The 27,867-nt window shown below is 38.7% G+C and overlaps 1 protein-coding gene across 2 annotated transcripts; it reads right to left on the bottom strand.

Annotated features, from left to right (window-relative positions):
• Nucleotides 1-27,611, bottom strand: ANKRD13C (ankyrin repeat domain 13C). Of its 2 annotated transcripts, XR_014228351.1 has the most exons (14): nucleotides 27,053-27,611; nucleotides 20,724-20,765; nucleotides 16,678-16,782; nucleotides 15,637-15,722; nucleotides 14,522-14,567; nucleotides 12,772-12,838; nucleotides 11,145-11,289; nucleotides 10,261-10,392; nucleotides 9,160-9,321; nucleotides 8,318-8,397; nucleotides 6,681-6,779; nucleotides 5,930-6,030; nucleotides 2,949-4,776; nucleotides 1-2,556 (listed from the first exon to the last, which is right to left on the bottom strand). XR_014228351.1 is itself a non-coding variant. In XM_082313745.1 (13 exons), exons 1-13 carry the CDS (start codon nucleotides 27,402-27,404, stop codon nucleotides 4,646-4,648), a joined length of 1,548 nt encoding a protein of 515 aa, XP_082169871.1. In that variant the 5' UTR covers nucleotides 27,405-27,611; the 3' UTR covers nucleotides 1-4,645. The 2 variants fall into 2 exon arrangements, 1 of the variants encoding a protein (XP_082169871.1); XM_082313745.1 differs by having other exon boundaries at nucleotides 1-4,776.
• Between the last annotated feature and the right edge of the window lie 256 nt (nucleotides 27,612-27,867).

Genomic DNA, 27,867 nt, shown 5'->3' with positions numbered 1-27,867 from the left:
CAGGTATGTCTACAGCGTATACGTGTAAGTACTGTGACAGGAGAGTTAAAACCTGATTTTCACGTGTTGAACAGTTTCAGAATCAAACAGCATATTTTGGTCTTTATTCTAACAAATGATACAACCAAAAATTACTATTAGTGAAGGTAAGTTAAAAACATGGACCAGACAACTAGTAAAATGCAAAAAAGTGACATTGTTTCCATGATAATTACAAATTGTAAGGAAAATAAATGTGAAACTGCAGCATTACAGGAAATTTGTTAATACAGATTAAATAAGCAGTTATCCTTGCATGAATTACAAATCAAGAACAAATACATTTAAAAAAAAAAACAGACAGTTGCTTTGAATATCAACTTAACAAGGTGGGTTTCCAGCACAAATATATCCAGAGGTTTTTTTGTAACAAATCGTTTTAATACATAAATCAAGAATTGCAGTAAAGTGAGTACAGTGACTGGAACAGCAGCTCCTTGAAAGGAAAAAGAAAATGCATTCCCTTTGCCACAAATTAAAGCAATATTTTGGAAGACCAGTAAAACAGTTTGGTTAAGAAACAACCCTAGGAATTCTTTTGCAACAATTTATTATTTCAGTTTACCAAAATTAATGGCTGTCTTTTAATACTTATTCATAAAAAAACCTCACAGCCATTGGGGGAAAAAAAAAAAAAAAAACAACCAACCAAACCAAAGTGGTGAGACCAGAAAGAAACAATGCCCCGAACTCCGAACTGAGGTGGTCTCCCACAGCCCTGGTACAGAGGTTTTCTCCTCCACACGCGTCAACTCGTGCACTGTTGTCAGCTTCACCTCAAAGAACACCACAGTGTCAACGTGCATCTTAATACGGTGATTCTTACCCAGCCTGTGCGAGCTCCCTTTTTCATCCCGCTTAGGTTAACTGTAAATGGTACCGTACACCTCAGCTGGCGTGTCCAGAAAGGCGTTTTCAGTTACCCAGATATTCTTAACATTCCCAGGGACCTTGTTGCAATGGAAGTCTCTACACCTGCACTTGTCACAGTAACGAGTTAAAGCTGACACGCTTCTTGTTGCGCAGCAGTGATGAGACAAACTCTGTAAAACCACTATGGATATGTATTCACTCTACAGGGGACCAAACCCTCCCTAAACACCCAACATGGTCTTAATGAAAAGGGGAAAAATAAAAATTAAGTTCTGCTAATCAATCCTGCTAGAAAAAATAAATTTCCCAAAGATATCTGAACAGATTGCAAGTGGTAAAGGACACCGGTGCCCACAGCACAGCTGCGGACTAAGGCTCCCTCTATACTAGAAACACTTCACCCATCCGCAGTGCTGGTGAAGCTTCTGTGCAGACACATCCATACCGACAAATACACACTTTGTGTCAGTACAACAAAAACCCTTGCAAGCAAAACAAATTATAGTGGATAAAACATTTGTATCAGTGTGGACAGAGTCACCACTAAAGAACTGCACCAGCACAGCTACGCTGCCGAGATCACATCTCTTGACGCCTGTGGATTGCTACAGTTGTGCCAAGACGCGAATCCCAAAGGTAGGCTCAGCCTAACGTCCCCCTCGCTAATGAGGATTCCTGCAGCTTGCAGTGTATCCATCAGGAAACCATGCCTCAAGTGTCCCTATGTTTTAAGTTTCAAAACTCATCACTAGGAATGTTTCAGACAGAAAACACATCACCGAAAGTTGAAAGGAAATGTACCGAGAAACAGTTCACCAAGTCTTACGTCATGAGGCTGTCACAGGAATCTGAAAACAGTCACTGAGCTGGAAAGGACAATCTGCTTGGAGTCAGATTGTTCAGCTCCATAGTAAGAAGAAAAGAAGTAGCAGGGTATGTTCACCATAATAATGTAAAAAGACTACAGTCAACCAAATCTGTGTCCACTCTTCTCTGCTGACACTCCAAATTAGAGCAAGCCTTAATATAGCAACCCACTATAAAAAGTTTCTGCAAATCTTAAAATGTATCAAAGTTAGTCATTGTGTTATCATGAAGGTTAAAAAACCCCACAAAATCTGCAGCCAGAGTCCATGGAAATAACGGAAAACATTTCCACAAACTGCAGTGGGCTTTGAGTCTGACACCTCATTTGCCACCAGAAGAAGACATGGGCTGTTCTACAGGCAGATGGAGATATACAGAACCCTCTGCTTTCATGTGAGGCTACACAAAAAAGCTTTTTTTTTTTTTTTTTTTTTTTTTTTTTTTTTGAAGTCTAGAATCCAGTCCATTGCAGTCACTATATTGCCTAAACCACATATCTCCAGCGGTGTATGCTCCTTCCTACGTCAGCAAGCTCTGTGATAGTAATTTGGAATAATCAAAAATGCAAAGTAATGTGAAACACATGGTTCTTTCCCTGTAATACTGAGAAAAAGGATTTCTAACATTCACCTTATGGAGAAACGTTCTTCTGTGTTTGCTGAAATTTCCAAGCAACTCGGTACTCCTGTACAGTACCTGCACTCACTTCAGTTTCACACCCGGCACAAGACCCGATCCAGCAGCACTACACAAAACATTCTACCCTGCAACAGGCATCTGTAAAAGAGGGCGACAGCAGAAATCTGTATTTGGCCCCATTGACATTTAATCCTGGCCTCCAACACTGACAGGATAATTCAGTCTCTACATACATTCAACCCTGGTCTCTCATGGTAAGGATCTCACCTGTTTCGAAGGAGAAGCATGAGGTGGGTGTCAATTTATACCATAGATGTAAAACACTTTAGGAATTCATCATTACTTGCAAGAACAAGTTCTATCATTCCTACCGAATGTTCAACATCTGCTACTGATACAGTACAGTACAAGAAGTCATTACAATTCTACATTTCCCTTTGCCTTTTCCCCCTATAGTTTTATTCTCAATTTGATTTTGAATTAATAACTCCAGTGTATTGATCACAGTCTGCAAAGTAAACATTACTCACCTGTCAAACTTGCAGGTTTTATAGTGATGCAGGAAGAGGATCAACCTCAACTTCCTATTTTGACTTCATCTGTACTTTGCTGATAGTGATTCACTAGGACTCCACTTACAGAGTGGACACTGTACTTCTCTAGAGCAGCCTCTTTGGGTTTTATACAGATTCCAGAAGTTTTGAAAGAACGTCTGCTTCAGACATGTATTTCCACGTTCTGTCGATGTGCCTGACAAGTCAGCTTTTATTGCCTTGTGATAAGCCATCTCCGTTTATCACCTGCATGGTTAGTTAGGTTGGTTACCTTTACTAAGCATTGATGGTACTCTTTATAATAAAGTTTGATACTTAACTCTATTGATTTCCAGAAAAAGTTTTAACTACAGTGCACAAAGAATATAATTTTGAAAATATTTACATTTTTGTACAATTACACCACAGCACTTTAATCTAAATTTCTTAATACAAACAAATAGCACCATTAGCCTTTTGCACAAATTCTTGCTAACAAATCAAAAAGCTGGATTATTGTCAAATTAGGAGACTGGAACCACTTGGAATGAGAATAAGCTCAAGAAGCCAGAGCACTGAAACGCTACCTATTCAAAATATTAAGAGGAAGGAAATTAATCTGGAAACATCCTAAGCATTTGCAAATAAAATCTTCCAATGTGAGCCCTATTCAATGTGCACTACAATTAAACTAACTTCAAGAGAAACTTTTTCTTATATGAAGATTTAATGCTTCAGCTTACTGTTCTAGTAACTCTTTATATGCATCCCATGTTTTCGAGTGGCTGCTGAATACAAATACAAGATAACCTAGTTGATGCTCAACCATTATGGAGCAAGTCTCCTAAGTGAATGTGAAAAAAAAGAAAAAAAAAAGTGACAATTTCTAGCTAATGAACCTCTGAGCAGGGACTTCCACGCCAATATGATGAAGAGAAGTTAAGCATAGAGCCAATGAAAGGAAGATTAACAAACAGCTCAGTGAAGAAATTAACGGTTCAGACATGGATAGCACCACAATGGATTGCACTAAGGTGCTAGAGGAGGTACCTTATTCCCTGCAGCGCGAATGCTATTTCTGAAGTGTATTGCAGTATGAAAATGCAATTGTTTAATGGTTACCATTTGGTTCATTCATCTACAGAAAATGCATTCCTTCTAATATACTTTCAACTAACATTCAAATTACTGAACTATACATAATGATACATAGTTTACAATTCATGAAAACAAAGCTTGAAAGAATATAATATGGTCATCTTAAGTATGACGGGATGTTTTATAGAGCTAGTATCCAGCTAAGACATTTCAACTTTTATGCTAATGGTCCAAGAGTGCTTTTTGTATCACCAAGAAATGTAAAAAATTTAAAAACGAATGATAGTCCTCACAGCTGTTAAGTGTTCTCAGGGTCATCGAGGTGTCAGACTACCACGCTTGCACAGTACTGGATGTATAAAAGTGTGAACAACACATCAGGAGACTTGCTGTAAATCACAAACTAGATTAGATGCCCATTATAGTGAGTATCAGTACATCAGTCATTTGATGCATGTTCCCTTTTCTTCTGGATTATTCAGTTTATCCCTTCCTTTATGACCCACTTTTCTATCTATATCTGTGGGCTATGTGCATCCACTTGCTTTCACTGTGGTACGCTGGTATTGTTATTCACCATTAACCTTCCAGTTTAGTTAAAGATCAGGAAAACGGCTGGGGTCCTCTTTGTAGTCATCAGGAATAGTGAAGATGGATTCATCAAATTCGTCGTAACGGAACTCCTGAAACGTCACAGTGGCTGTGATGGTGGGAAATACAGGAATATCTAGATAGGAATCAAAATGGTACAATGAAGAGCAAAGAAATACAAGCTTACCAATAGTTACCGTTACTTAAAGATTTGGAACTTCAGACTTGCTAAAGACGTAGAAGCTTGTTTAGTATTCTACACAATGGCAATTCAAAGCTCTTAAAAAAAGGAGGTGGTTTAAAGGAAGTTATTTCAGAATACTCAGATACCCTGAGCACAAAAACAGTAGCCAACTCAATACACCATTCAAAAAAACTGTTAATAATATTAATTCAGTGGTTTTCCTTTCTTGATGCAGACTGACGACATGGAAATCAAGGTGCTGTGAACATACAGAGTAATCTGTTAAAATAGAGGACATTGGCCTGGAGACGATACAAGATGAAATAACCTTGCCACACATAGGCTTCAGTTGAGCAAATCCACACGAAAAGACGAACCTTTTTAATGTTTGCTTTAAAATATAACCCCTTTCCAATTTGAATTGAGGTTGAGCACTTAAGAATTATCCTCAATAAAACTGGCTTGCCCATGAACTAACTTAATCAGCTAAGCAAAAATTCAATCCTCAATAAACAGAGCTGTGCAAATACAACAGAAGGTAGAATATAGTCTGTTCAGAATTGTCTAGCTTAAACAGCTTACTGGTATGCAAGAAATCCTGTAACGCTTAGAAAAGGTACTACTAATTTTTGGCAGTTCATGCTGTGATAATCTATACCATGAATAAATTGCTTTATACCTTTCCATTTGTTAGAAGTGTAATAGTTTTCTATTTATTTCTAAGTGAAAAATATATCACCAGTAATCCTTGAGGAAAAAGAAATACAAAAATGCTACAAAATATTTAACTCATGACTGAGATCATCCTTTAACGCAAAGATAATTCAGCATATCTACATTACTCTTAGAGCAAGACCCTAGCATTAGGAAAATGTAAATTACAGAGCGCTCTTCCTGACTAGGACTACTATATTCACCTTTCAGCTGCCGATTTCCTACCTAATGTTACTTCCACTAACATAACTATGTTCTCCTGAAATCTACAGCAACAAACTCTTATGTAAGAGAGTTCTTTTCCAAAACTCATCAGAAGTTTTGAACATATCGCATGAATAAGTACACACAGTTTGGAAACACAAAGCCACAAGAGTTGTAGTCTTCTTACCTAATTTTACAGGAAAGCCTGGTGGAAGCTTCATTTGAACAAATTCTCTAAGTTTGTTAAAGTGCTTGAAGGGTGCAATTACTTCTAAAACATTCAACAATCTGAAAAGGAAAATAGATTTCATTACAAATTCTTGTTTCACAAGCTTTCCCTCTAGAAAAGATAAAAATGACCCAAAGAGCAAGGTGATAAAAAAGGAGTTGAAAAATTACATCATGCTTATATATCTATCTCCTTATAGCTTCACTATCAGCATCCTCACATCCTTAGTGATCCACATCGCATTACCATAGGTGTACAAATAAACATGAAGATATTAATTTCTTGTCCTAATTTTACACAAGAGACTGAAGCACATAGTACCACACCCTCTTCTCCATGGACATAAGGAACCCGACATGGTTCTGTATTGGTTTAGAGGACATAACTTTGTGCTAAAACTTGTTATGGGCAAAAACGTTTTAGAATTCTGTAGAAACAGGCACATCAGTATTGTGACAAGTTAATGATAAACCTGGTCAAACCTCTGGTCTTATCAAGTAAGATAAGCGCTTGGCTCTTCCAATAACAGGCACACCAGCACTGAGGTCTCTAATTTTATCAGTTTACTTGCTTAACAGCGTGACTTCATTCACAGGTTTTAAACTGCCAAATTCCCATATCTGAAGATATGAAGAGTTTTGCAGTTCATAAACACATTAAAACATTTCCTACGTATAAATAACATTCATGGCCAATAATTTTGACTTACGATTCAATTCCTAAGGGAAATTCCTGGCTCATAGCTATCGTGGCTTTAAAGGTTTTCTTGCTTTCTTTGCAGACCAGCTCTCTACCCAGATGAGGAGCTCTGTAAGGGTGAGGGGAGAAAGACAAAGGCAGTTTTCCTCTCAGTGAAACCTTAATTTTAAAGGAAGGAAGACAGACTCAGGTTTGAAAATGTCAGTAAAGAATCCCTACAACAAAACAAATACTTTAAAAGTAAAAGCTGTGCATAGTAAAGATGAGTCAGCAACCACCTTCATTTAGATTACTATTGAGTTCTGCTAAACCGGGAGACGAGACAAAAACAGTTAGGGAAACAACTTAAGAAAAATCTTCAAATAATTCCTCATAAACATTACATTAATAAACACTATAGAAAGACATGACAACTACCCAGAAATACAGCTGATTTCAGACGGTAATTAAAATAGTCTATACGTGAACAAAGTATCAAGTTGAACTAGAAAAAGGTGAATTTGCTTTCAGTCAAAAATATGAAAGAATCTCGGAGAAAAAGTTTCTCTACTATCACTAGAAGGCAATACTGGAAAATACAGGACAGAAAATTCTGGTTTAGGAGAGGAATAGACAGGTAACAAATAAGATAACAAATCTTTTCCTCTTTTGCTTTATATTAGCTAGAAACCTAGATTTCCCATTAAACTCCCTTCAGTTAATCAGATTATTAAACACAGCGAAATCTTATATACACACATATTTCTGTCCCAACCGTAATAGCTGTTCAAGCATAACCTATTTATTCTGCTTGAATATTTATTCTATCTCAAATACATTATAAATTAAACTAGTTAAAAAACCCCAAAGAAATCCAAAACAGATCCATGTGCCTTTTTAGTAAGCCTGTACTGTAATATCATCATATTCCCTGGTAACATCTGACTATAGGCTAGTCTAGTATCTTTGGAGAAAGGACTTTTATCATTGTTACTTATGTGACAGAGTACATTTTTTGGTCCTTCTACATTCAACAGCTAGACAGCATGCAGTCCTAGAAAATACACTCAACTACTTGCATCTTCTACTACTGTAAATTAATTTAAATTATATCTGTTCACAACCTAGTTACACACCTAGAGGAGAGTATCTTGCAAAGATCTAGCCAGTATTAGGAGATCTGTATGTCCATGTATTCCAGAAGTGTGCCTTTTTGTACACTGCCACTGCTACTAGAGTCTCATTAAATCATAAACTTTTATTTTAAAACATGGTGAATTGGGTTAATTATTACTATCATAAGTAAAGATAAATTAATTACAGCAATGAATTTGTCAGAAAAATCTTCCTTAAAAAAAAAAAGCCAGCTTAGATGTTTACATTTCAAGCCATGGGTATCAGGTAGACATCCATCCAATATTTTTATCACCAGCTGATGCAATAATACTGTTTACTTATACAGGTATCAGCTTCCCAGCCAGCCTACTGAAGAATGTTAAACATCTGAGACTTCAAACCTAATGTTCCTCCATCCCCAGAAAACTATAAACAAAAAGCACCCACAAACCAGAGAACACATAAAAAACCAAAACAAAACAGCCACAACCCCAAAACAATAATCTTAAAGGTGTCTATGGAAGTAAATGTCAATAAACCAAAAATACTTACTTTCCATTTTCAGCAGATATGTACTCTTCCCATGTAATTGTATTGGGTGATGGCGGAGTAAGTGACTGCCGTCTCACAGGCTGTTCAGAAAAACATGTCTTAACTGTTTATCTTTCCTTATATTCTCTTAGAATTTTGCCATTCAAAAGATACAACTGTACTTCAATTCTACAAAGAACAGCAATATAGTCTATCCAGTTTATAGCCGATACTTCACTTGGCTTTTCCATCTACTGCTCTTGTTCTCATGGTCTCCATTTAAACATTTGGCCTCAGACTGTATTTTACATAGAAGCTGGCTGTTTTAATACATCAGTTAATCAGTTAATTCAAGTGTCTGAATGACAAGTAGCAAAGCACAAGCTAATACAGAAATAAATTAATCATTTTTAAAAGGCTGCATGCATGTTCCCAGATGATGTCTGGCTCATTCTGAATAGCTCTTGATTTCATGGTGATAATAACAGGCTTAGTCCATTTTAATGAAGCTAAAGGAAAACACGATTGAAAAGAAAACCAGAAAGGCATTCTAAACAATAAACGTTTGGTCTAAAAGAAGTTAAAGTGATTTGCCACAGCCAAAACCATCATTTTTTTTCTAAGACACAAATTAAGGCTGAAATATCCAATATAGTCACAGAAATTCCTCAATGTGTGCACTAATCAGGATAATTCATTAATGTATCACCATGATTATACTTGTAGGTCATATTTATTATTTTAAAATTAAGACAATCAAAATAGAATAAAAACATTATATATAGATTTTGCTAAATGACTGGTGTGAAAGATTATTCTTCTATGCAAAAATTCAAATACTGTGAAGAAATACTTAAGTATACCTCAAAATTTTGTTCCATTAAGTTGCCACCTTTACTCAGGCTCTCCATGATAGCTTTATTTCGAAGAATATCCTCCTCACTGAGATGTTCTCTTCTTTTCCTTGATTCTAATACAAGTCCATTAACCAAGTAGAAATCTGCCAAAAAGTTTCCTACTCTTTCCTGCACAAAAGGAATTGGACATTAATGACTCATAGAAGATAAAATAAAAACCTTTAAGTTCTTGAATATCCAAATAATTGCACTTCAGTGCAATAAGATAACTTCAGGATTGAAATGGTGTAATTTACACAACCAACCACATGAGCTATCAGTGGACAATCCCGGTAACGTATGTACAGCACAAATGCAAGAACTCCATCAGGAACAGATATTTCATAGCAACAGAAACTTTAAGACAAAAAGATTGTTTAAGAATTTAAGAGCGGCCAAGGGAAATCTGACTAAAATCCCCTTCAACAGCAAGCTGTGTTCAAGGATAATTTACACATGTAGAATATGGATTTGGTATTCAAAAGCAAAAAAGTTCTGAAACACTAGCTCAGAAGAAAACTTGCACTGAATGGCACTACCTGAACAGATCCAGATGAAAACAAAATCCTTCAGAGCTAGTCTCAAGATAGCAATCTCCTCCTCAAAGAAGTTATGACGGTGGCCGATTCAGCTGAGAACTTGCACCTCAGTCAGACTGATAACATGGAAAGGAACACCCAAAGGAAATTACCCAGAACACGGCCATCTGCCTGCATTTATCTGACACAGGAGCGCACAGAATCCTTACTGTGCGCCCTGGAATGAATTTGCAGAGACCATATACTCCTACAGTAAAGTAATTTTCCGTACAATCTGATCTCCCCCCTGCCCAATAGCTACAGTTTGTTATCTTTCTTCTGGGCTACTTTTTTCTTATGAAGGCAGTCCATCATATATATTCTATGTGGTCAAATTAGTGACAATCGTGGCGGGTAAGGGAAGGTGTTCTTCCTCTGTCCTAAACATCTTATTCTTTTACTACTTATTTCTTCCCAACCACATCATCATAAGGCTGTCTGAACTATTTGTCTCCAGTAATGCAGTCTGTGAAATTTTCTTTCAGCTTACTGTTTTGTCTTCTCGAAAAAGCCATCCCGTTTGGGCACGTGTGAAGGTAATTGATTTGGTTGATAATGTTGCTGAGTAAATATCACTGCTCATCAAAATGTCAACCTCTTCCTCTGTTTCCATCTCAGACTCCTAGAAGAAAAAATCCCAAATATTGAATAGAACTTAATAATAATGATTACTTCTTCTAAAAAAATACCTTTTCCTTTGGAACTTTTCCCAGAACTAGCATTTCCTGAATTTTCACACTGTTTTACAGAAGCTCTGGCCAAATGGTTACCAAATAGTTTAATCTTAAATATTAATGCAAATAAAGCATCCAAGTGTGATTTATCCAGAAATTCAGCAGCCACACCCTTTCCACAGGCAAAGATCCATATGCTTAAGTGATTGGTGGATAAAGCTATAATTACAAACTTGACTAAATACAAGGGGGCCAATGAGTCATACCCATGCATTGTTAACAAGTAAACTGAGTGCCACAGAGTGACTAAACGGATGCAAAGCAGTACCAAGCAAGTTTGAAAACCCACCTGAGGACACCTAAATTAAGCATGCTGGAAAGATTAGAAGTAGCATGCATCATAGATTAAAACATACTTGCCTATTCAGAATGATAAAAGATTTTTCCAAAAGATTAATATTCTAGCTTTTTCCTCATTTAGAAGTCTGTATTCAAAAGCACTGCTTTTCGTAACACAATTTTATGTCGCCTATACAGCTTAAGTTGTAACAACTGCGCAAAAAATTATTTGGTTTGCATTTCTTTGGAGCTTGTTTGGATCTTTTTGAGAGGCACATTTTGTTTAATAAAATAAGTCAGACTTCTGACGTGAAGTAAAAGCTTGAGGTATTTCACACCCTACATTCACACAGATCTTTACCTCATGATGTATTCGCTGGTAAACTTTTTGTTCATTGTCTAAAACTACAAAAGATTCAGAGGGTGCGGCATCACCATTAAAAATGAAGCTTAAATCCCCTCGTTGGCACTTCATGTCGGTAAAGTCTATGAGAGTTGTGTCCAGCCTGTGAAAATATACCAATACTTTAAAAGAAGTTACGCATAAATACTCAAATACACTAGTAAGTTCAGTTTGCAAGCAGAAGCATTTTTTTTTTTTTAATCACAACCAAACACACTAAGGCCTAAGATTTCATAGAATATTTCATAAGTGAAGCCTGGGTGTAGAAATAAAAAAAAATTGCTATTAACAATTAATAAGTTTCACATTATAACATCTCTACCATTATAAATGCATTCCAAACTATTCTTACGCTAACTTCATAGCAAAAGGTAACATTTTCTTCAGAAAACTTTATTTCAAAACTGCCAGCATGAGAAAGTGGCAGAATTTATATAGCCAGTATGTGCTACACATTGAGGAATACAACTACCCCGTGTGATCAGCATCCCACTCTACAAGAAGCAGCCACTGATTTGAGTAGCAATATTAGGACATGACCCAAATTATGAAGAGGACTAAGAAACAGACTGATTTTTTTTATTTGACTTAGTTTAGTTGCTATTGCTATTTTTTCCCCTAACCAACACAGAAGAAATGCTTCTGCTGACCTGAATAACTAGAAGATGGAGCCAAGGACAAAGATCTTTCTAGCAATTCATAGCCGTTATTGCTAGAATATTTACTTCTTTAACAAAGATGGTTAAAGAACCTGAATTTAGTGATCACTTCAGCTCTAAGGGGTGATTGCTTAATACTCATCATATATTGGCCTCTGATTTCAAGACAGACTCTGTAGCTACTTCCAGTCAGTGCCAGTCTCATTACTCCCAGTCTCGTACAAGCAGAGCACACAGAAATGATAAGGAAAAAAATGGTCTCAGACTCAAATGTGACCTAAAATGTCAGTTCACACACCTATGCTAACAGCTTTAATAGAACAAAATTTTCTACAGATTGAATCTTCTGAATCATACGCTTGACTTTTTGTCTGTTTTAAACTTTGGAACCTAAAGAAAAAGACAAAACAGACATCTGAATCCAAAACCCCAAACTAAACCAGTTAAAGAGCTGAGCTTGGAAAGACTCTTGGAAGCACTCTATTGAGTTTGTGAATCTGTCACATTAAGCATTTTAGAAAGAGAAACTACACCACTTTTTTTACTACATAGACTGGAGCATCAACATTTCTCCACAAAATACTGAAAGCTCATTTATTTGAAATTGTGTTAAAAATATCAAATTCCTGTTTTTCAATTAATCATTGTCATGTCTGGTAGATAAAGCCTTATACAGCTTAACTGCTTTTGCTTTATATTTTAAGTGACTCAGGAACTGAAGTTAAGTTCAGATCAATAGAGAAAAAAAAAGTCTGAAGTTCAAACCACTTCTTGCCTCAAAATGCCAATGTACAAACACAATGCTGTTTCACAAAAGTTTGCAGATTCCGCAGTGATTTCTTTCAGACCACACTGGAATCTAATGTTTTCACTAACATGCAGATATTTATGACTTAGATAACACACACTGTAAAATCAGTACTTACCTGATATTTATACCTTGTTTGTGTATTTTACATGCATCAGAAGGCAGAATTCGGGAAAGTAAAGGCACTGAAGGCAGGGAGAGAGAACGCAATTAGGACGTTAAGGTTCCTCTGCAAAGTATTTCTATTAAAACTATACATCAGTTTGAATCTTGGTGTATTTTAATACAAATATCGCATACCCATTTTCCATCATAACCTCAATACAAATACAACTGACTAATACCAGGGTTATTTCTATTCAATAACAGCAGCAAAACTGATTTGTAATTGTACAAACTGCTTTCAGCATCAGCACATAATTTAAAATATCTTCAGCCACCGTTAAATAATTTATAAATTCTAATAACTTGTCTTCCAGCTGTCTGAAATTTTAATTCTATGATTTGATAGTTTACTTATATACTGTACCAACGGAAAGCCTAGCTACAATTAAAGCAGAATACCCACAAGCAGGAAAAAAAAAAAATCCAGTGCACTAAGCTTAAAACATTAAGCAAACATTAAACCACCAGTGGAACTGAGAGTCAGTATAGTATTACAAGATGGATATATGACACTGCATCTGCCCTTATTCTAAAATGGATCATTTACTTTATAGCAATAAAACCAATTCAACACAATGGCATTTCAACACTTTCTTCAAAATGAACTATAAAGAATTAAGACCGCCTGTAAAGTGTCATTAGCCTAGAAGACCAATAATTAGGACAGAGGTACTGCCCAGAGCATCTTTTTCTCTTCAAGAAAAGGAATATATAGGAAAAAAATAAATAATGTAAACAGAGGCACAGTGAGCCTCCTGTAGAAGAGGACCCCTAGAAGTTCACTTTACCTCTGGCATCACTTTTTCTGTGCAATGTCTGACTACCTCCATCATACCCTGCAAGTCAGGCTGCAGTCTCATCACTAGGCAATGTCTTATCTTACTCCATGCCTAGCTCTACTCTTTTTCACGCTGACTCTTCCATGAAAAAGTAGGCCACTTAGAAAAATGAGGTGTTTGTCCCATATCTGTTCAATGTTTGATGGCAGCCTGGCTGCTCATTCCTCCTCTGAATATTGGAGGAGGCATATAGTGCAGCAAATACTTAGACTATGCCTCTATGAAAGTACATAAAATTACTAACTTAAATTTCAACCGGTAATAGAAGCTATCACTTCTGATATTTTTACATTATTCAGACATGTTGATAATTGTTAATACATTTTTTTCTAATTTATTTAGATTTTTCTTCTACAGATAAGAGGTGGAAATTTAGAAAATGCTAAATGTTATACAGTCACATAAAAGAAACATTAAGGTGAAGCTAGGGTCTGAAGAACCTACAACATAGTTGCACTTAACTGACAGGCACCATTCAGAGTACAGGCTGAAATTCAGGAAATTAAATGCCCCAAGTCCAGTTACTCAACTAAATTGCTCAAACCACTGCTCTATAGTGACACCAATCGACCAGATAGAGACATTTTAATATTTTACTCTTCTAATAATCAATTTCTTAAACAACAGTGTGTTTCCCCCCCATATTGTATCACTGGATTACAGAATAAATTCAGCTCCAAAAATGAATAAGCAAAAATAATTCAGAAAAAAAAAAGTTGTCTATCCTTTCTTTATCACTTAGATCTTGATAACTGGATTGTGAACTTTCCAACATGCAAACCAGAAGAGAATTTAAGCTTGAGAATGAGCGTGCTGAAGACTGATTATATTACCTCCCTATGAAAGGAATATGCAATTGCTTACCCCAACTTTGAAAATCCCAGTGAAGCTCTAGATAGAAGTCACCTAGCTGAGATGAAAAGAGTAATATATTAACAAGCTTTTTAGTCTAAATGACAACTGTAAAATTTACTGAAAGACAGGGAGAAGTTGTGTTTTGCCAAGCAAGAAAAGTTTTTCTCTAATGTTTGTATTTGAATTTATACTGAACTTAAACATTTCTGAAGCTTTAACTAGAGCAGAATCAATAATGATAAAATTACGTAACTCATTTGAACTACCCATTTTTAATGATTTTTTAAAAATAATAATTCACACAGCTATTAAGCCATGGACTGTAAAAGATTTATTGCAAATACGTGTTTAAAAAAAGATCTATGGAGCTCTTTGCTTGCTTTGATTGATCACATTCACCCCATGGAATTATGTTTTCTGGCTTAAATTAATGAGTCGGGTTTCAGCTAGGAGTATTCACATACACAAATTTCAATCGGCCTTCTGGAAATATGCTTAAGTCATTATATAAAAATTCCTCTACCTCCATAAACACATGCCAGCCAACTCCTTTAAACTGTATGCAAAGCAAAAGCAAAGTAAGGGGTGACTTGATTAAAATTAGCAAATGTTGGTAATACACCGAGGTAGCCACATACTTCTACTCCATGCAAGAAGAAAAATACGCAACTCTAGGCCAGGTCTTGCACCATGAGAATTAAATCAAATATCTTTTTCATTACTAAGCAAGGGAAGAGTCATTCATGATTGGTGACTAAATAAAATCAGTAGATTATTCACCAAAACCAAAGATGTAAGAAAGCCTTAAAAATCTAAAGAAATAAATACAGATTAAAAATACATTCTTTAAGTTTTAGGTTGCAAAGACGACTAGCGGGTCTGTCTTACATAAACCTTTCTATTTGAATTTCCAGAAGTTGAGAAGGAATTATCTTAAACATACACATAATTCGGTGACCCCTTAAAATGGGCACTGTAAACCAAGATTGCTATTAAGAGCAAAAGAGATTTGTAAAGGCAAGTAAAAAGCTTTTTTACAGTTCGCCAGAGCATCCATACTAAGAACATAAGCCACTGCTTTCCATCATGATCTGTTTTTGTCAACACAACTGGCTTGAACTTACCTCTTTGAGGGCTTTTAGTAATCGAGGTCGCTTTTCTTCAACACTTTCCCTGGACTGCTGTTTAAGCTTCCTTAGGAGTGCTGTAACTGAACAGAAATTAACTATAAGGTAAATCTGTTCTACTTGTTTGTTAATTACAGGTTAGTGTCATTATTTGATATCTTAAAAAAAAGAAAAAACAATGCAAATGTAACATTTCATCAGACTTTGGAGTAATTATACATAGCCTACTCTCATCACAACAGGAAGGAAAACCTCAATAATTGTTTATAATATAAAGTATACAATCATGTCAATAGGTCTTTTACACATGTATTAGTAAACACGTGGGTACACATGTATATTACCGAACACAAGGCTATAGATTGCATAACATCTACTCCCACTGAGAAAATTCTTTAGTAGCGAGGAGCTGACATGCAGAATGTTGTTAGCATATTGCAAACTAGTGCATTAATGTATTAATAATATATTAGTATATATATAAAATATATAGTGAGTTTTCTGCTATGGGACATGGTAATACCAAATACTATTAACATCCACTAGTGAGTAGCAGTAGAATAATTTTCCCTTTACTACTTCATATCTGAAGTGAATAAGTAATCACTATATTTGCCTACTGGCCTGTTGAGATGAAACATAAAAGCAATATCCCATTGCCAATTGGTATATCAAATATACATATGACCACACAAAGCAGTTCCAATTAGATGATCCCATACAGCTAAAATCCATTCTGACCTTGTAACTCCAATTTTAAATACAGAATGCTAGTTTATAGCTTTTACAATCACTTTAAGCAAAATCTTAACTCTACTTAGCATTACGTATCCTAATGAAATTTCTTTCTTACCAAGGAAATGGACGTGTGTAGAGCTTGTTGTATCATATTTAGATATAAAAAAGTTCAGCTGATTAAGATAAACTCTTCAGAGAACTAAAATAGGAGTATTATAAGAAAACGCTAGCTTGAAAACCTGTTTTCCTGTTCTGAATTAGGCCTCAATTTCTGATTAATTGGGAAGCAGAGGCTCTTACTCATTTGTCTGTCTCCATAGCTGATGGCTTCTGCAAGAGGGCTCCATCCCTGAGCATTTTTCACCTTTACTGGAGCGTTATGGGCTAAAAGCAAGTGAGCACATTCTGTAACAAAACAGTAATAATTATTTTCAGTAAACATCAAGGATGTAGCAATATAATTAATAATAAAGGAAACAATAATAAAGCAAAAGTAGTAGATACTCAATATATTAAACAGTTCATCAAAACTCATATCTGGATTCTGACTCAAACTTTAAACAAACAACAAACATTTATGTAAGTACTTATAGCACTTCCCTGCTTAATATTAGCGCTAAAAACATAATTGGTGATCAACATAACCACTGAAGAAATGTCCCTTCTGCTTCTTGTATTTTGCTTTCTAAAAAGCTATATTTCTGTATGTGCATATACGCACACACAACTATATAACAAATATTTCTAAAACAGTACATCAACTCTCTCTACTTAATGCACAAAACCACGTACCAAGACACGCTTCATGGTCTTCCCCCCCTCCATCTCAACCCCCTTCGCCCAAAGGTCAATGGTGAACTGATTTGCTAGAAATGTGCACGGAGACAGAGTGTAGGCAACTCTTGAGAACATCGCGTGTACAAGAGGCAGAGAGGAAGCTGTGGCACTCACACATCCCTACGTGCTGTAACATCTTGTGGTAACGTGGCACCTAAAGCGGGCATACAAGCACGCTCTCACCTAGCCAAGCCTCAGAATATGTGCATAACCAGCTGTACAACAAGTAACAGGTATTGTAGGACTAACAATGTGGGTACCTGGAGCACTGATAACAGAGCGCACAACTCATGGTCCTGTGCTCCATCAATAGAGAGGTACACTTGCAACGCGCTACATTTTTCAACAGCATCAGTAACAGCGTACATCAATGCCATCTCTAATGCTCAGCATGCACACACTGTGCTGATAAAGCAACATTAACATCTCATCAAAGCCACACAAGTTCCTATGAGTGTCACAGCTCAGCTTGCATTCCCTTCTCTGTCTGCCATCTAAAAGGTGACGGTGGAATGACGAATAGTCCTTAAAATTAAGGAGAGAAGAAAGCTTTCAGTGTTTCCATGTTTTGAATAAGCTGCCCTCATTTGAAATGGTTCTTCAGTTTCTAACTACAGAAAGTTTCCTCACCACACCACATTAAAATCAACCTGACCTATCTGCAAACAATGGCGCAGTAACAAGCTGGAGCTGCAGGCTGAAGAAATGTCTCATTATGAATAGGATGGGCAAGCATGACGGATAGAGGAACTGCCTGTATTATTCTCCTACTATAGGTGTTACAGGAAACCGTACTAGTCATTCCAGATGCAACAATCGTGAGTCACTGGCAAGCACAGTGTTTGGAAAGGAAGAGATACTTCACTGGTGAATATACTATCTTTTGTGGTAAATAAACAAAAGCCCTGACTACTTTGTCAGCAAGCACAGAGAAGTATTTTTATGGGTGCTTAAATATAATGCCTAACACAATAACAACACTGTACAGTAAGCAGGCAAATAAGCTTGCATTCACCAGACAGATTACAATTTCAGTTAAGCAAACAGGATGTAAATTCACCCTGCACTTCAGAAAAGACTGGCTGTAACACTGCTATATACACCTGAACAGTTGATACGCATCACCCCAGAAAGACAGAAAACTGACCTTCGATATCAATGAGACAGACTAACAAGATAGGAAAGGACCTGGGATTCTTGGCGGATCAAGGATTATGCAGGATTCAAAGTCGAAACAGTAAAACCAGGTATTGTGCCGGATGTCATGCACAAATACCCCTGCTCTAGGCAAACTAGACAAAGGCTCACCTCAAGCACCCTAAAGGATTTAGGGCTTTACACACAGGATGACTGACTATATGGAAAGAAGCCAGGAGGTGAACTGCAAACTGAAATCTAAAACATGCAGTCAATGAGAAAAGGAGTAGAGGGAAGAAATGCCTCTCCTCACTGTACTATACATGAGGATAACTCATATTCAAGGAATTTGTCAGCACCAAATAGATTGCTTTTTATCCTAGAGCTGAAACATAAAATAACCAAATTTTAACAGAGACTTAGAATAAATATTCAACCATACTGAATTAAAGTTGGTAAACTATTTTTTATCAGTTTTATTAGAAGCATCATCTTTGATCAATATTGTTTGTATTTATTAACGTGGTATGATACTGTTGTAGTTACATGGAGAGTGTCCCTTCATGACAGCTAATGATTGCCTTTTAACCAAAAACACACAACCCCTTCTACATCCAACAGTGCAAAACTTGTAAATATTAACTAATGACCGTACCAAACTAAAGCTTGAAACAAACACTGCAATAAGGCACAACAGAAGTCATATACATAGCTGATCATCATTGCTTGAAAACACAGAGTAAGTAGTTACAAAACTAAAATCTATCTTACAAAGAAAAATGCCTTATTTAAGGCTGAGAAATTAAAGGAAGGTTTCTGCCTCTGTTTCCTTCTGTTGTTCTAAGACTAGCCTAGGACCCTCACTGGAAAACAGCAGTTCTGACAAAGCACCATTTTTCCCAAGTTGAAAAAAAAAAAAAAAAAGAAAAAAAAAATCCTATCTGTGACTTCTAGTGGGCAGGCACTTGTAAAATGTATTTGCCTCACTGCTGTCTCAAAAAGTTTCTGCATATCTTTTTTTTTTTTTTTTTAATTTAAAATGTATCACAGGCTAGACAAACATTGGCAGATTCCAGCAAGCTCTACTGTTTCTTCTTCTGCATAAGCCACCTCTCTCCGTTCTTCCTCCAAAATTACTTCCCACTCTAACTCTCAATTATCTTAGATCATTTCCTAGGTATTACTAAAACATCCTAACACAACTTACTGCATTTCCTGCATTCCCTTCTCCAAATCTGCCAGGTGCTTTGGTTAACAACAGCTCTCTTGTGGAGCAGTACCACATACCAGGTGCAGGACTCACACAGCTGAATGAAACCAAGCCATTCTTGTTTCAGTAGTGAAAAAGAATTTTACTGTCATGGAGACTGCACAATCATACTCCAGGTTTCTTCCCAGTCTTGAAACGTCTACTTCTCTACTTTCTATTTGAAGTAGAAATTTAAATCCTGTGCCTCGAAATTCTGCTGTAAAGAAATCCTCGAAGGATATCTGGAAAGATGAGAACCATCGCGAATCAACAGGCTGCACAGTCCTGTAGGCTGTCCTGTGCCCCACACAGGGAAGTCTTGAAACATGAAGAAACAGGTAGGCAGTGGGTCAGAAATTTCAATCAAGTGAGTGAAGAAGTATGGTGAGTGAAGGAGTATGCAAAAAGCAGGTGAGTGATTACATTTCCACTCAGAGAGTCATTTTATTCTAGAGGATGTTATTCTGATTCACTTCACTGGGAAAAAGCTAAACGGGGTTGTTCAACACCTCCAGTGAGTAGATCAGCAACAAACACAGTGACACTAATAACCAGAAAAGTGTTGACAAAGAGAAAGGGTATCATCACACAAACACAAATTAATAACCCTTCTGTACCACAAATTAATTGCACATTACAATAGAGATCTGCCTGGATCAAGTCCCCTGCCTACACATACTGAGTATATCCCTCCACTTCAGCTGCCTGGACGCCAAAGCGGAAGCAGGCGTGCATATGCTTGCCTCCCCTGCTTGGAGTTGTTTCTCAATCTTCTATGACATTCCAAGTTTCCCAATTTCCTTCTAACTCTGCAAAAAGAGAGGAGCTGGGTCCACCCACTGTTCTTGTTCTAGGCTCATAAAGAGTCCAGCTGCTACAACTCCTTTCCACCCTACCCCATTCGCTACCTAGTTCCTTGATTGTGGCCTAAAGAACAGCTCTGATTTCTTCTCCAACTTTTCTCTTCTAAATCTGCATGGCATCTTCTTTTCAGAAAACCTCAACTTTGAACTAGCTTGAAACACAAGATCACGTTCAGGAAAAGTAAAAAAATCTTTTTTTCCTCTTGCCCCTAAGTCTTCAGGATAATTTAAGAGCTAACAAAATTGATGGTTTTACCTACCTTTATGTCCCAACATCACAGCAAGATGTAAAGGAGTGTTTCCTAAAATAAGTAATAGAAATAAAAAGATATTAGATACAAGATAACAGAACCCATTGCAATTCCTTCAGGCGTTTGCACATACAACTCAAACGTCACGTGTTAAGAAACTTCAGTTACATGACCTAACCAAGGAATACACTAAAATACACCAGAGCAGTTACATTTTTCTAAGCAAGCATTTGGATTATACTTGTTAAAATAAATACATCTGAAACACATTTCATGGGCCAAGAGAGCTTTTTTCAGTGACATCTTGAAACTTATTCCAGGCAAAGAGGCCCAATTGTATCTTCGAGAAAGAGATAACCCAAACCTCTATGCTTATCATGGTCTGTAAAGTCTGATATTTTACAAAGAATGACATATTTAGGTTAAAAGCTACTCAAAGATATGATAGTGATTAAAATTTTAAGACCCTATTTTATTAATTTTTCAAAGATTTAGTACAAATTTTTTACTAATACAGTATTGGACAGATTGCACAGTAACAGTAACTTCACTACAAAAAAGCCTTTTGGTTATTTTAATGCCTTGTTTCCAAAGAAAGCTTCCAAGATTATTAGCAGATATTACAAACATGACCCTATTTTCCTGGCTATGCATATGACACACTTGGTACTTCTCTTCTTAAATATGCACTGTAAGGTACAGAGAGTTGTTTTTCTGGATTAATGCTGCTACCAGAATTCTCATGCATTAGCTTAAGGATGCCAAATTCTTCCATTTAACTGTATTACTCTGTTTATACGTTTAAACATTTTCTTAGTGGAGTTAAGAGAAAAACTACTGGAAAACAAATTTCTGTTGCAATTATAACAAATGCACTTGAATTTAGGGTTATTTTACAGTATCATGTTAGCAATAAGTACTTGCTACATGCAAAGGATGATGTAGTGTACATCTAAAAGATGCAATCCAAAACATTGCAAGGTTGCTATACAAAGTAATTGCCAGCATACTATACTATCACGAAATCTTTGATCAAGATAGGCAAGCAGTCAAAGGCAGAGTTTCTAAGTGGTTTTGAATGAGCTATTCAACATGTAGTACAAATTATTCTTGTGGGTCACTAGCAACATCACAGACAGCTACATCCTAGTTCACTATGCACACTCTAACTAAGCTAACCTCAAATTTTCTATTAATAGATTTTGTAACATCTGTGAGTCAAAACATAATTTAGAGTACTGGATGCAGCCATTCTTTGTTAAGTGACTGAAATAACAATGTTACACAGGAACAAACTTGAGAATGAGCCAAACCATGTACTTAGAAAATTCAAATCATGCAAGCCAGGAACAAACATCTTCCTCACCTTATCAAGCACTTCAATGGGAGATATCTATACCTATATATATAAAAAATAGCTCTACACTAAGTTTTCTTTTACACTAATAAACCTTAAAATTTAAAAGAACACTCCACCTTTCAAACAGTGAATAAAACAGAGCCAGACAGCTCCAGTAGCTATGACAGCTTGGTATAAAAGCAAGAAACAACAAAACAAAAGCTAACTAGGCCCGTGACAGCTTTCCTGAGAACTTCGTCGGATTTCATTCAGCCGATAAGCAGAAAGTGCAGTTGTGCGATAACACACATCATTTCAAAACTCCTCTGGACAAGGTTCTGAGCAACCTAACTCCAGTGTTATCTCTGCTTTGAGCAGGAGGTTGGACTAGATCACCTCCAGAGAGCTCTTCCAGCATAGATTTTTCTTTGACTCAATGATTGTCTTCACACCAAAAAGTATGCAATTCAAAAATTAGATAGGAAACTTGGATACAGCAGACAAGGGGGAGAAGAAGAGGAGCATGCAGAAAAACAGACAGTGCAATAACCAATAAATCACAGAAACTAGAATCTATCAATTCCAGAATTAAAAAAATAAAAAGCTATTTATGAGGAAGCTGAAAAGAGGTAACACCCTGCTTGCTGGTCTTCAGCCTCTTTAGCTGGTAAAGAGGAGTCTAAGGTTTAACAAACATTAGCAAACTAAAGGAAGAGGTTAGCTGCTGTACTAAAGGGAGAGGGGCCACACTAACAGGTAAGCCAGGAAAGCACCTTTAGGAAAGGGGGTAAGAAGGAAAGGCAAGGCAAACACATAGAAAAGGGACATTATGAAACATAGAAAGAAGCACTGTAGTTCCTACCATTCTGGACTACCTAGCCAGTCAGGCCTTTTCCTCGCTGCCCATGATAAAACTCCTCTCCAGACAACTCTTAACCTGGACCAGCCCAGCTCAGTGAGCACGGACGCAACAGCGCGGGGCTGCTTTGGAGAGCTGGCTGGAGCACGGTGGCAGGACTGTGGATGGAGCGGTCTAACAATGTGCACACAGCACACCAAACCCTGTAAGCACCACAGTAATCTCACATACATTTTTACTGCATCAAAATTCCACTGCTACTTTACATTCAGTACCTCCCTGACCCCCTCCCCAAAGGAAAACAGTCTCAGCAAGAGCTGAGACACAACGCTAGCTTTGGCACATCCAAAAAATCAAACCTGGAACAGCATTTTGCACAGTTCCATTACTAATCATCTGTCTTAAGATCTGATAAACCTGGGGAGGTCTTGATGCTCTTTGGGCGAAACAAAATGGGGTTTATCAGTAGCAAATTTAACTCTGACTTATCAAAATAAGCCATCCACACTGTGTAAGGTTGTAGGTCACAAAATGAAGAAATTATGGTGAGCTCTTAGAATGCCTCTATGCAATCTTCAGGTTCTTCCCCCCAGCAGGAGAAAGGGAAGAGCTGTTCAAGTAGAAAGATTCCTCTTTTGTCTAATCGTAGTCTTAAGCAGAAGTAAGCTTTTGCTCTGCCCAGGAAAACTGAGGGAAGACAAATGCCTTGGAAAAGATGAGACCAGTGCTGCCACAGTCTCCCATCTAGCAACAACTACCAACCATCAACTGGTACCAGCAGTGGCAGTACTTATCAGGGTTTGAAGCGGGCAGCAGCCAAAGACTTTCCATACATTTAATCTCAGAAACCTGGCTGGCTGGCAGGCACAACGGGATAAATTAACTTCTACTCCTTTGGGAGAGATGGGATCTGAAAATGTAAACCCAATCCCAGCAGCTGCTGAAACAAAGCCACCCTATCATGCTCTTGCTAGCATTTGGATGATAAAAGTCCCAGACTGATTAATTAATTAGTACCAGTATTTACAGGACTCCAAGGGAACCGCTCCACTGGAATTCCATCATACTGCAACCTCAAGTTCCACCACTCCTAAAATACAGGTCATGTTTAGTTGCTTCATCATGGCAAGAACAGCTGCGACTCCTCTAGAATGTTTACTATCCAGAGCATACATAATAATTCTAGGTAAAATTAGTCTGATGAAAAAAAAAATGGTGAGCTTTAACACTAATCAATTTTTCCTAGTCAGTGCACAGTGCAACTAAGCATTTCTGCCCGGATAGGCAAGGGGGTGGGAGAGAGCAGCTTCACTTCTTTCAGTTGCATGGATGTTTTTAACAGCTTGAGGTTTTCAATGAACCACAGCACAAGCCCCAACAGCAAGCGTTAGATTCCATGAAAACAAGTAGCTTTACACGAGGCAGCTGCTGGAGAGAGAGAGAGGAGTGCAAATATACAACTATGTCATTTACCTATGTAAGAGAGCCACAATAAAAAGGGCACAGTAAATAATTAAGTGGCTGATGTGTAGTTCTGATGACTTCCACGCAATTTAATAATAATGATAACGTGTTTGATATGATCATTTCTAGACACTGACTAGAACACAAATGGGCACATACTTGAACAGTTGCAATCAAATCCATTCTTGTGCCAACAGCTTGATTCACCATATAAACAAATCTCACATTTCCCTTCCATCTAAAGACAACTTCATCAATATCTATAGCTTTGGGAAATGAGCATATATGCTTCCCTCCCCAAGTCATATAGCCTACAGGGCCTTATTCCAAGAAAGCAGTGATAAAACAGTGCCCGAAATCCTGCGTGTGCACACCCAGGGCATGCAAACAAAGACTGTTTGCACAAAAATGCACATAAAATACAGTACTTGTCCACACACACATGCACATGTAGTTTTTAACCTTTCGTCAGGCATCCGGCACACCTACAAGGAAGCTGTGTCTGTTTTCCAAGAGTAATTCAACAAGATTTGTCTATTCCAGAATAGAACATGTTTTTATTCTGAATATATGCTTAAGCTCTTAAATGCATGTTATAATAAAAATGAAAATAATCAAATACGTGTACGTACAAGCTTCTCCCAAGAAACTCATCATTTCTGGAATAACGATACCGGCCTTCCGATGGGTAATGTTTTTTGAGGTTAACTTGGAGAGCAAAGCAGGCTGCACTCAATTTACAGACACAGCCAGCGTTTGTTTTATCAGAACACCAAGAGTTTAACATTCTAAAGGACTTGGCTTTTCTGTACTTAACCACACACTAAAAATGGGACTGAATTATAAACAATAACTGTTACTAGAAGTTCCTTCTCCCCTCTGTCACTTCCTTATCATGTACTAGGATTCTTCTGGCTTATTTCTGAGTACAATTATAAGCCAAAGTTATCTACCCCAAATAACTCACAATTCAAATATGTAAACAAGTGACAGATGGATTCAGACAGAAAGAAAACAATAACAAGGAAATATTAGTCAGGCCTTTGGTATGTCAAGACATCAAGGGTTTTGTTGTTGGGTTTTTTTTCAAAACTTAATAGCAAAGGAACACTTAAAGTAAAAACTCGGAGGAAGATAACGAGACAGAAATCCCCAAAGCGTTCCTACTGTAAACAGCATTGAGAAAGCAGAAAGACGTTCATTTGAAATTTTTTTATATGTGTGTGTGTGTGCATATATATATTAAAAAAAGGATGGTATCAATGTTTGTGATACACATTGAAGATGATAGTGCAGCAAAGATAGATCAGGAAGTGCCTTCAAAGACATTAAGCTTATGATGATGAGTTATTTGATGAGGAATTGGAGGAGTTGTAGGGGAGAAGTCAGCAGAAGGAATACACTGAGTGAGAACTTTTCTTCCCAAGTCTGTTGCTTTCATTCTACCAGTATTTGCTGCAACGTTTGGAATGAAGATGACAGGACAAATATATCTGTAGCTATATTTATAACAACATACTTAGAAAAATGTTATGACAGTTGTAAGAAATACTCCTCCCTGTCCTGATTGAGAAAACTGAGCTGTGTATTGCTCTGCATACATTAGTTGGTGTTTCAGAGTGACTAATGTTATCATGGACATGGCTTTTAATTTCCAATTACATTATTCTTCCCATTGTACCAATCCCAAAGACTGCTCTACCTTAATGTTCCTTTTTATTTTACATAACACAATTAAGTAAAACAAAGGGAACATTTATCTCTTAATCAGAAAAAGAACGTAACTGTGCCCTTTAATCACAACTTTTCCAGATACCACATACGGTATAACTTAGCATTCTCCAGCAGAAACATATGTTACTCTTGAAATGGGCAGGAAACATAGAGATGAAAACTAACCATGAAACTTAAGCTGACCTGACGGGCTGATTTATTTTTTAACAATGTAAAATATTCCCCAAATTAAACATATTATTTTAAAATGTCCTAGCAAGATTTTAAATATTTATGCATTACAGAGTAGCATGAGGATCATATTTCTACCTCTGCTACTGCCACTTCTATGTCCAAAGCAAGCTTGCAGGGGAGCAGAGAACAGGATTTTGGCTCTTTCAAATCCCAGAACTAAAGCATTTAAAAATTTTTTTGTTTGTTTTTAGCCTGGAGAAAAATCAAAGATAGTTCCACCGACTGCCAAAGGAACCACTCCTGAGAGCGCTCCTCATCTCGGAAAGCAAACAGGTGACAGTTCAGACGCTTTAAAAAACCAACGTATTTTTAAAAATGAAGAAGTTTTTTGGACATGAAGCAAGACCCGGTAAGAGGACGCTCTCCCAGCATCACTCTGCTACAAAAGCCGGTACCGCGCTCACTCGTATTACGAAAATCCCACGAATTTTCCAAGCGTGCGGCCGCGCTGCTCCGCAGACCCCATTACCGCTTCCACCCCCGCCGACCGCCCAAGCCCCCGGAGAGCAACACCGGCGGCAATTCAGAAAACAGGGGCGAGGTCTCGGGCCGAGCAGGAGAGGGAGAAGAGGCTGCGGCTCCCGCGGAGCCCGAGGCAGCTCCTCACGGCGCGGCGGGCGAAGCGGCCGCCACCGCCCGCACGCCGGGAACCGGGCCCGCCCCGCGGGCAGCGCCGCGCCGCTCCCCGCCGCCGCCCCGGCCGCTCACCGTGACTGTCCTTCTGGCCGATGCCCTGGGTGCGGATGAGGGCCGAGAGCCGCCTCACGTCCCCCTTGAAGACGCACTCGTGGACGGGGAAGTGCGCCGGGCACTTGTCGGGCTCGGCGGGCGGGCCCGTCCCGCCGGCCGCCGGCCCCCCCTTCAGCGGCAGCCGGTGGTGGTGGTTGCTGAAGATGCGGTGGCCCCCGGCCCGGCCGCCCTTGCCGCTGCTCCCGCGCCCGCCGGTGAAGATGCCTCCGGGCGCGGCGGCCGCCTCCTCCTCGCCGGGCGCCAGCAGGTCCCCGTCCTCCTTGCTGGGCTTGTGGTCCCTGCGCAGCGAGCGCAGCTTCTCTCCGGTCATCGCCAGCGGCGGCCCCGCGGGCGGCGGGGCCCCGCCGGGAAGACTCGCCGCAGCCGGAGGGTCGATACGCTCAGAGCCGCGGCGGCGAGTCCCGTCCCGTCGGCATCCCCCGCCAGAAGCACCCGGAGCCCGCCGCGCCGAGGAGCCGCCCGCCCGCCCGCCCGCGGGGGCCCGCTCAACGGCCCGGCGCCGCCGCCATCTTGGCGGACTGCTCCCGCGAGAGGCGCGGCGCGAGGCGAGACTTCCCCGGGCACCGCGAGACTGCGCGGAGGGCGGGAGGCGGCGGCGGCGGGGCCGGGCGGCGGGCGGCCCCCGGGGCTGGGCTGGGGCCGGGCCTGGGGCCGGGGCGGCACCGCCCCTCGCTCGGCTCGGCTGGGCTCGGCGGGCCCCCTGCGCGCCCGGCCCTCACGCAAGCGGGCTCTCGGCCGGGGCAGGGGCCCGCGGGCGGCCCCTGGTGGCCGCC

This window comes from Platalea leucorodia, assembly GCF_965183815.1.
Source record: "Platalea leucorodia genome assembly, chromosome: 5".
NCBI lineage: Eukaryota > Metazoa > Chordata > Aves > Pelecaniformes > Threskiornithidae > Platalea > Platalea leucorodia.
This window is presented reverse-complemented; position numbering and strand designations above follow the sequence as displayed.

Excerpts from the sequence above, each read along its gene's own strand:
- ANKRD13C (XM_082313745.1), bottom strand. The coding sequence starts at position 27,404 with ATGACCGGAGAGAAGCTGCGCTCGCTGCGCAGGGACCACAAGCCCAGC. Across the intron at positions 8,398-9,159 it reads TAATGGAACAAAATTTTGAG|CCTGTGAGACGGCAGTCACT; the intron begins GTATACTTAAGT and ends TTTTCTGAACAG. Across the intron at positions 6,780-8,317 it reads ATATCTGCTGAAAATGGAAA|AGCTCCTCATCTGGGTAGAG; the intron begins GTAAGTATTTTT and ends TCACCCTTACAG.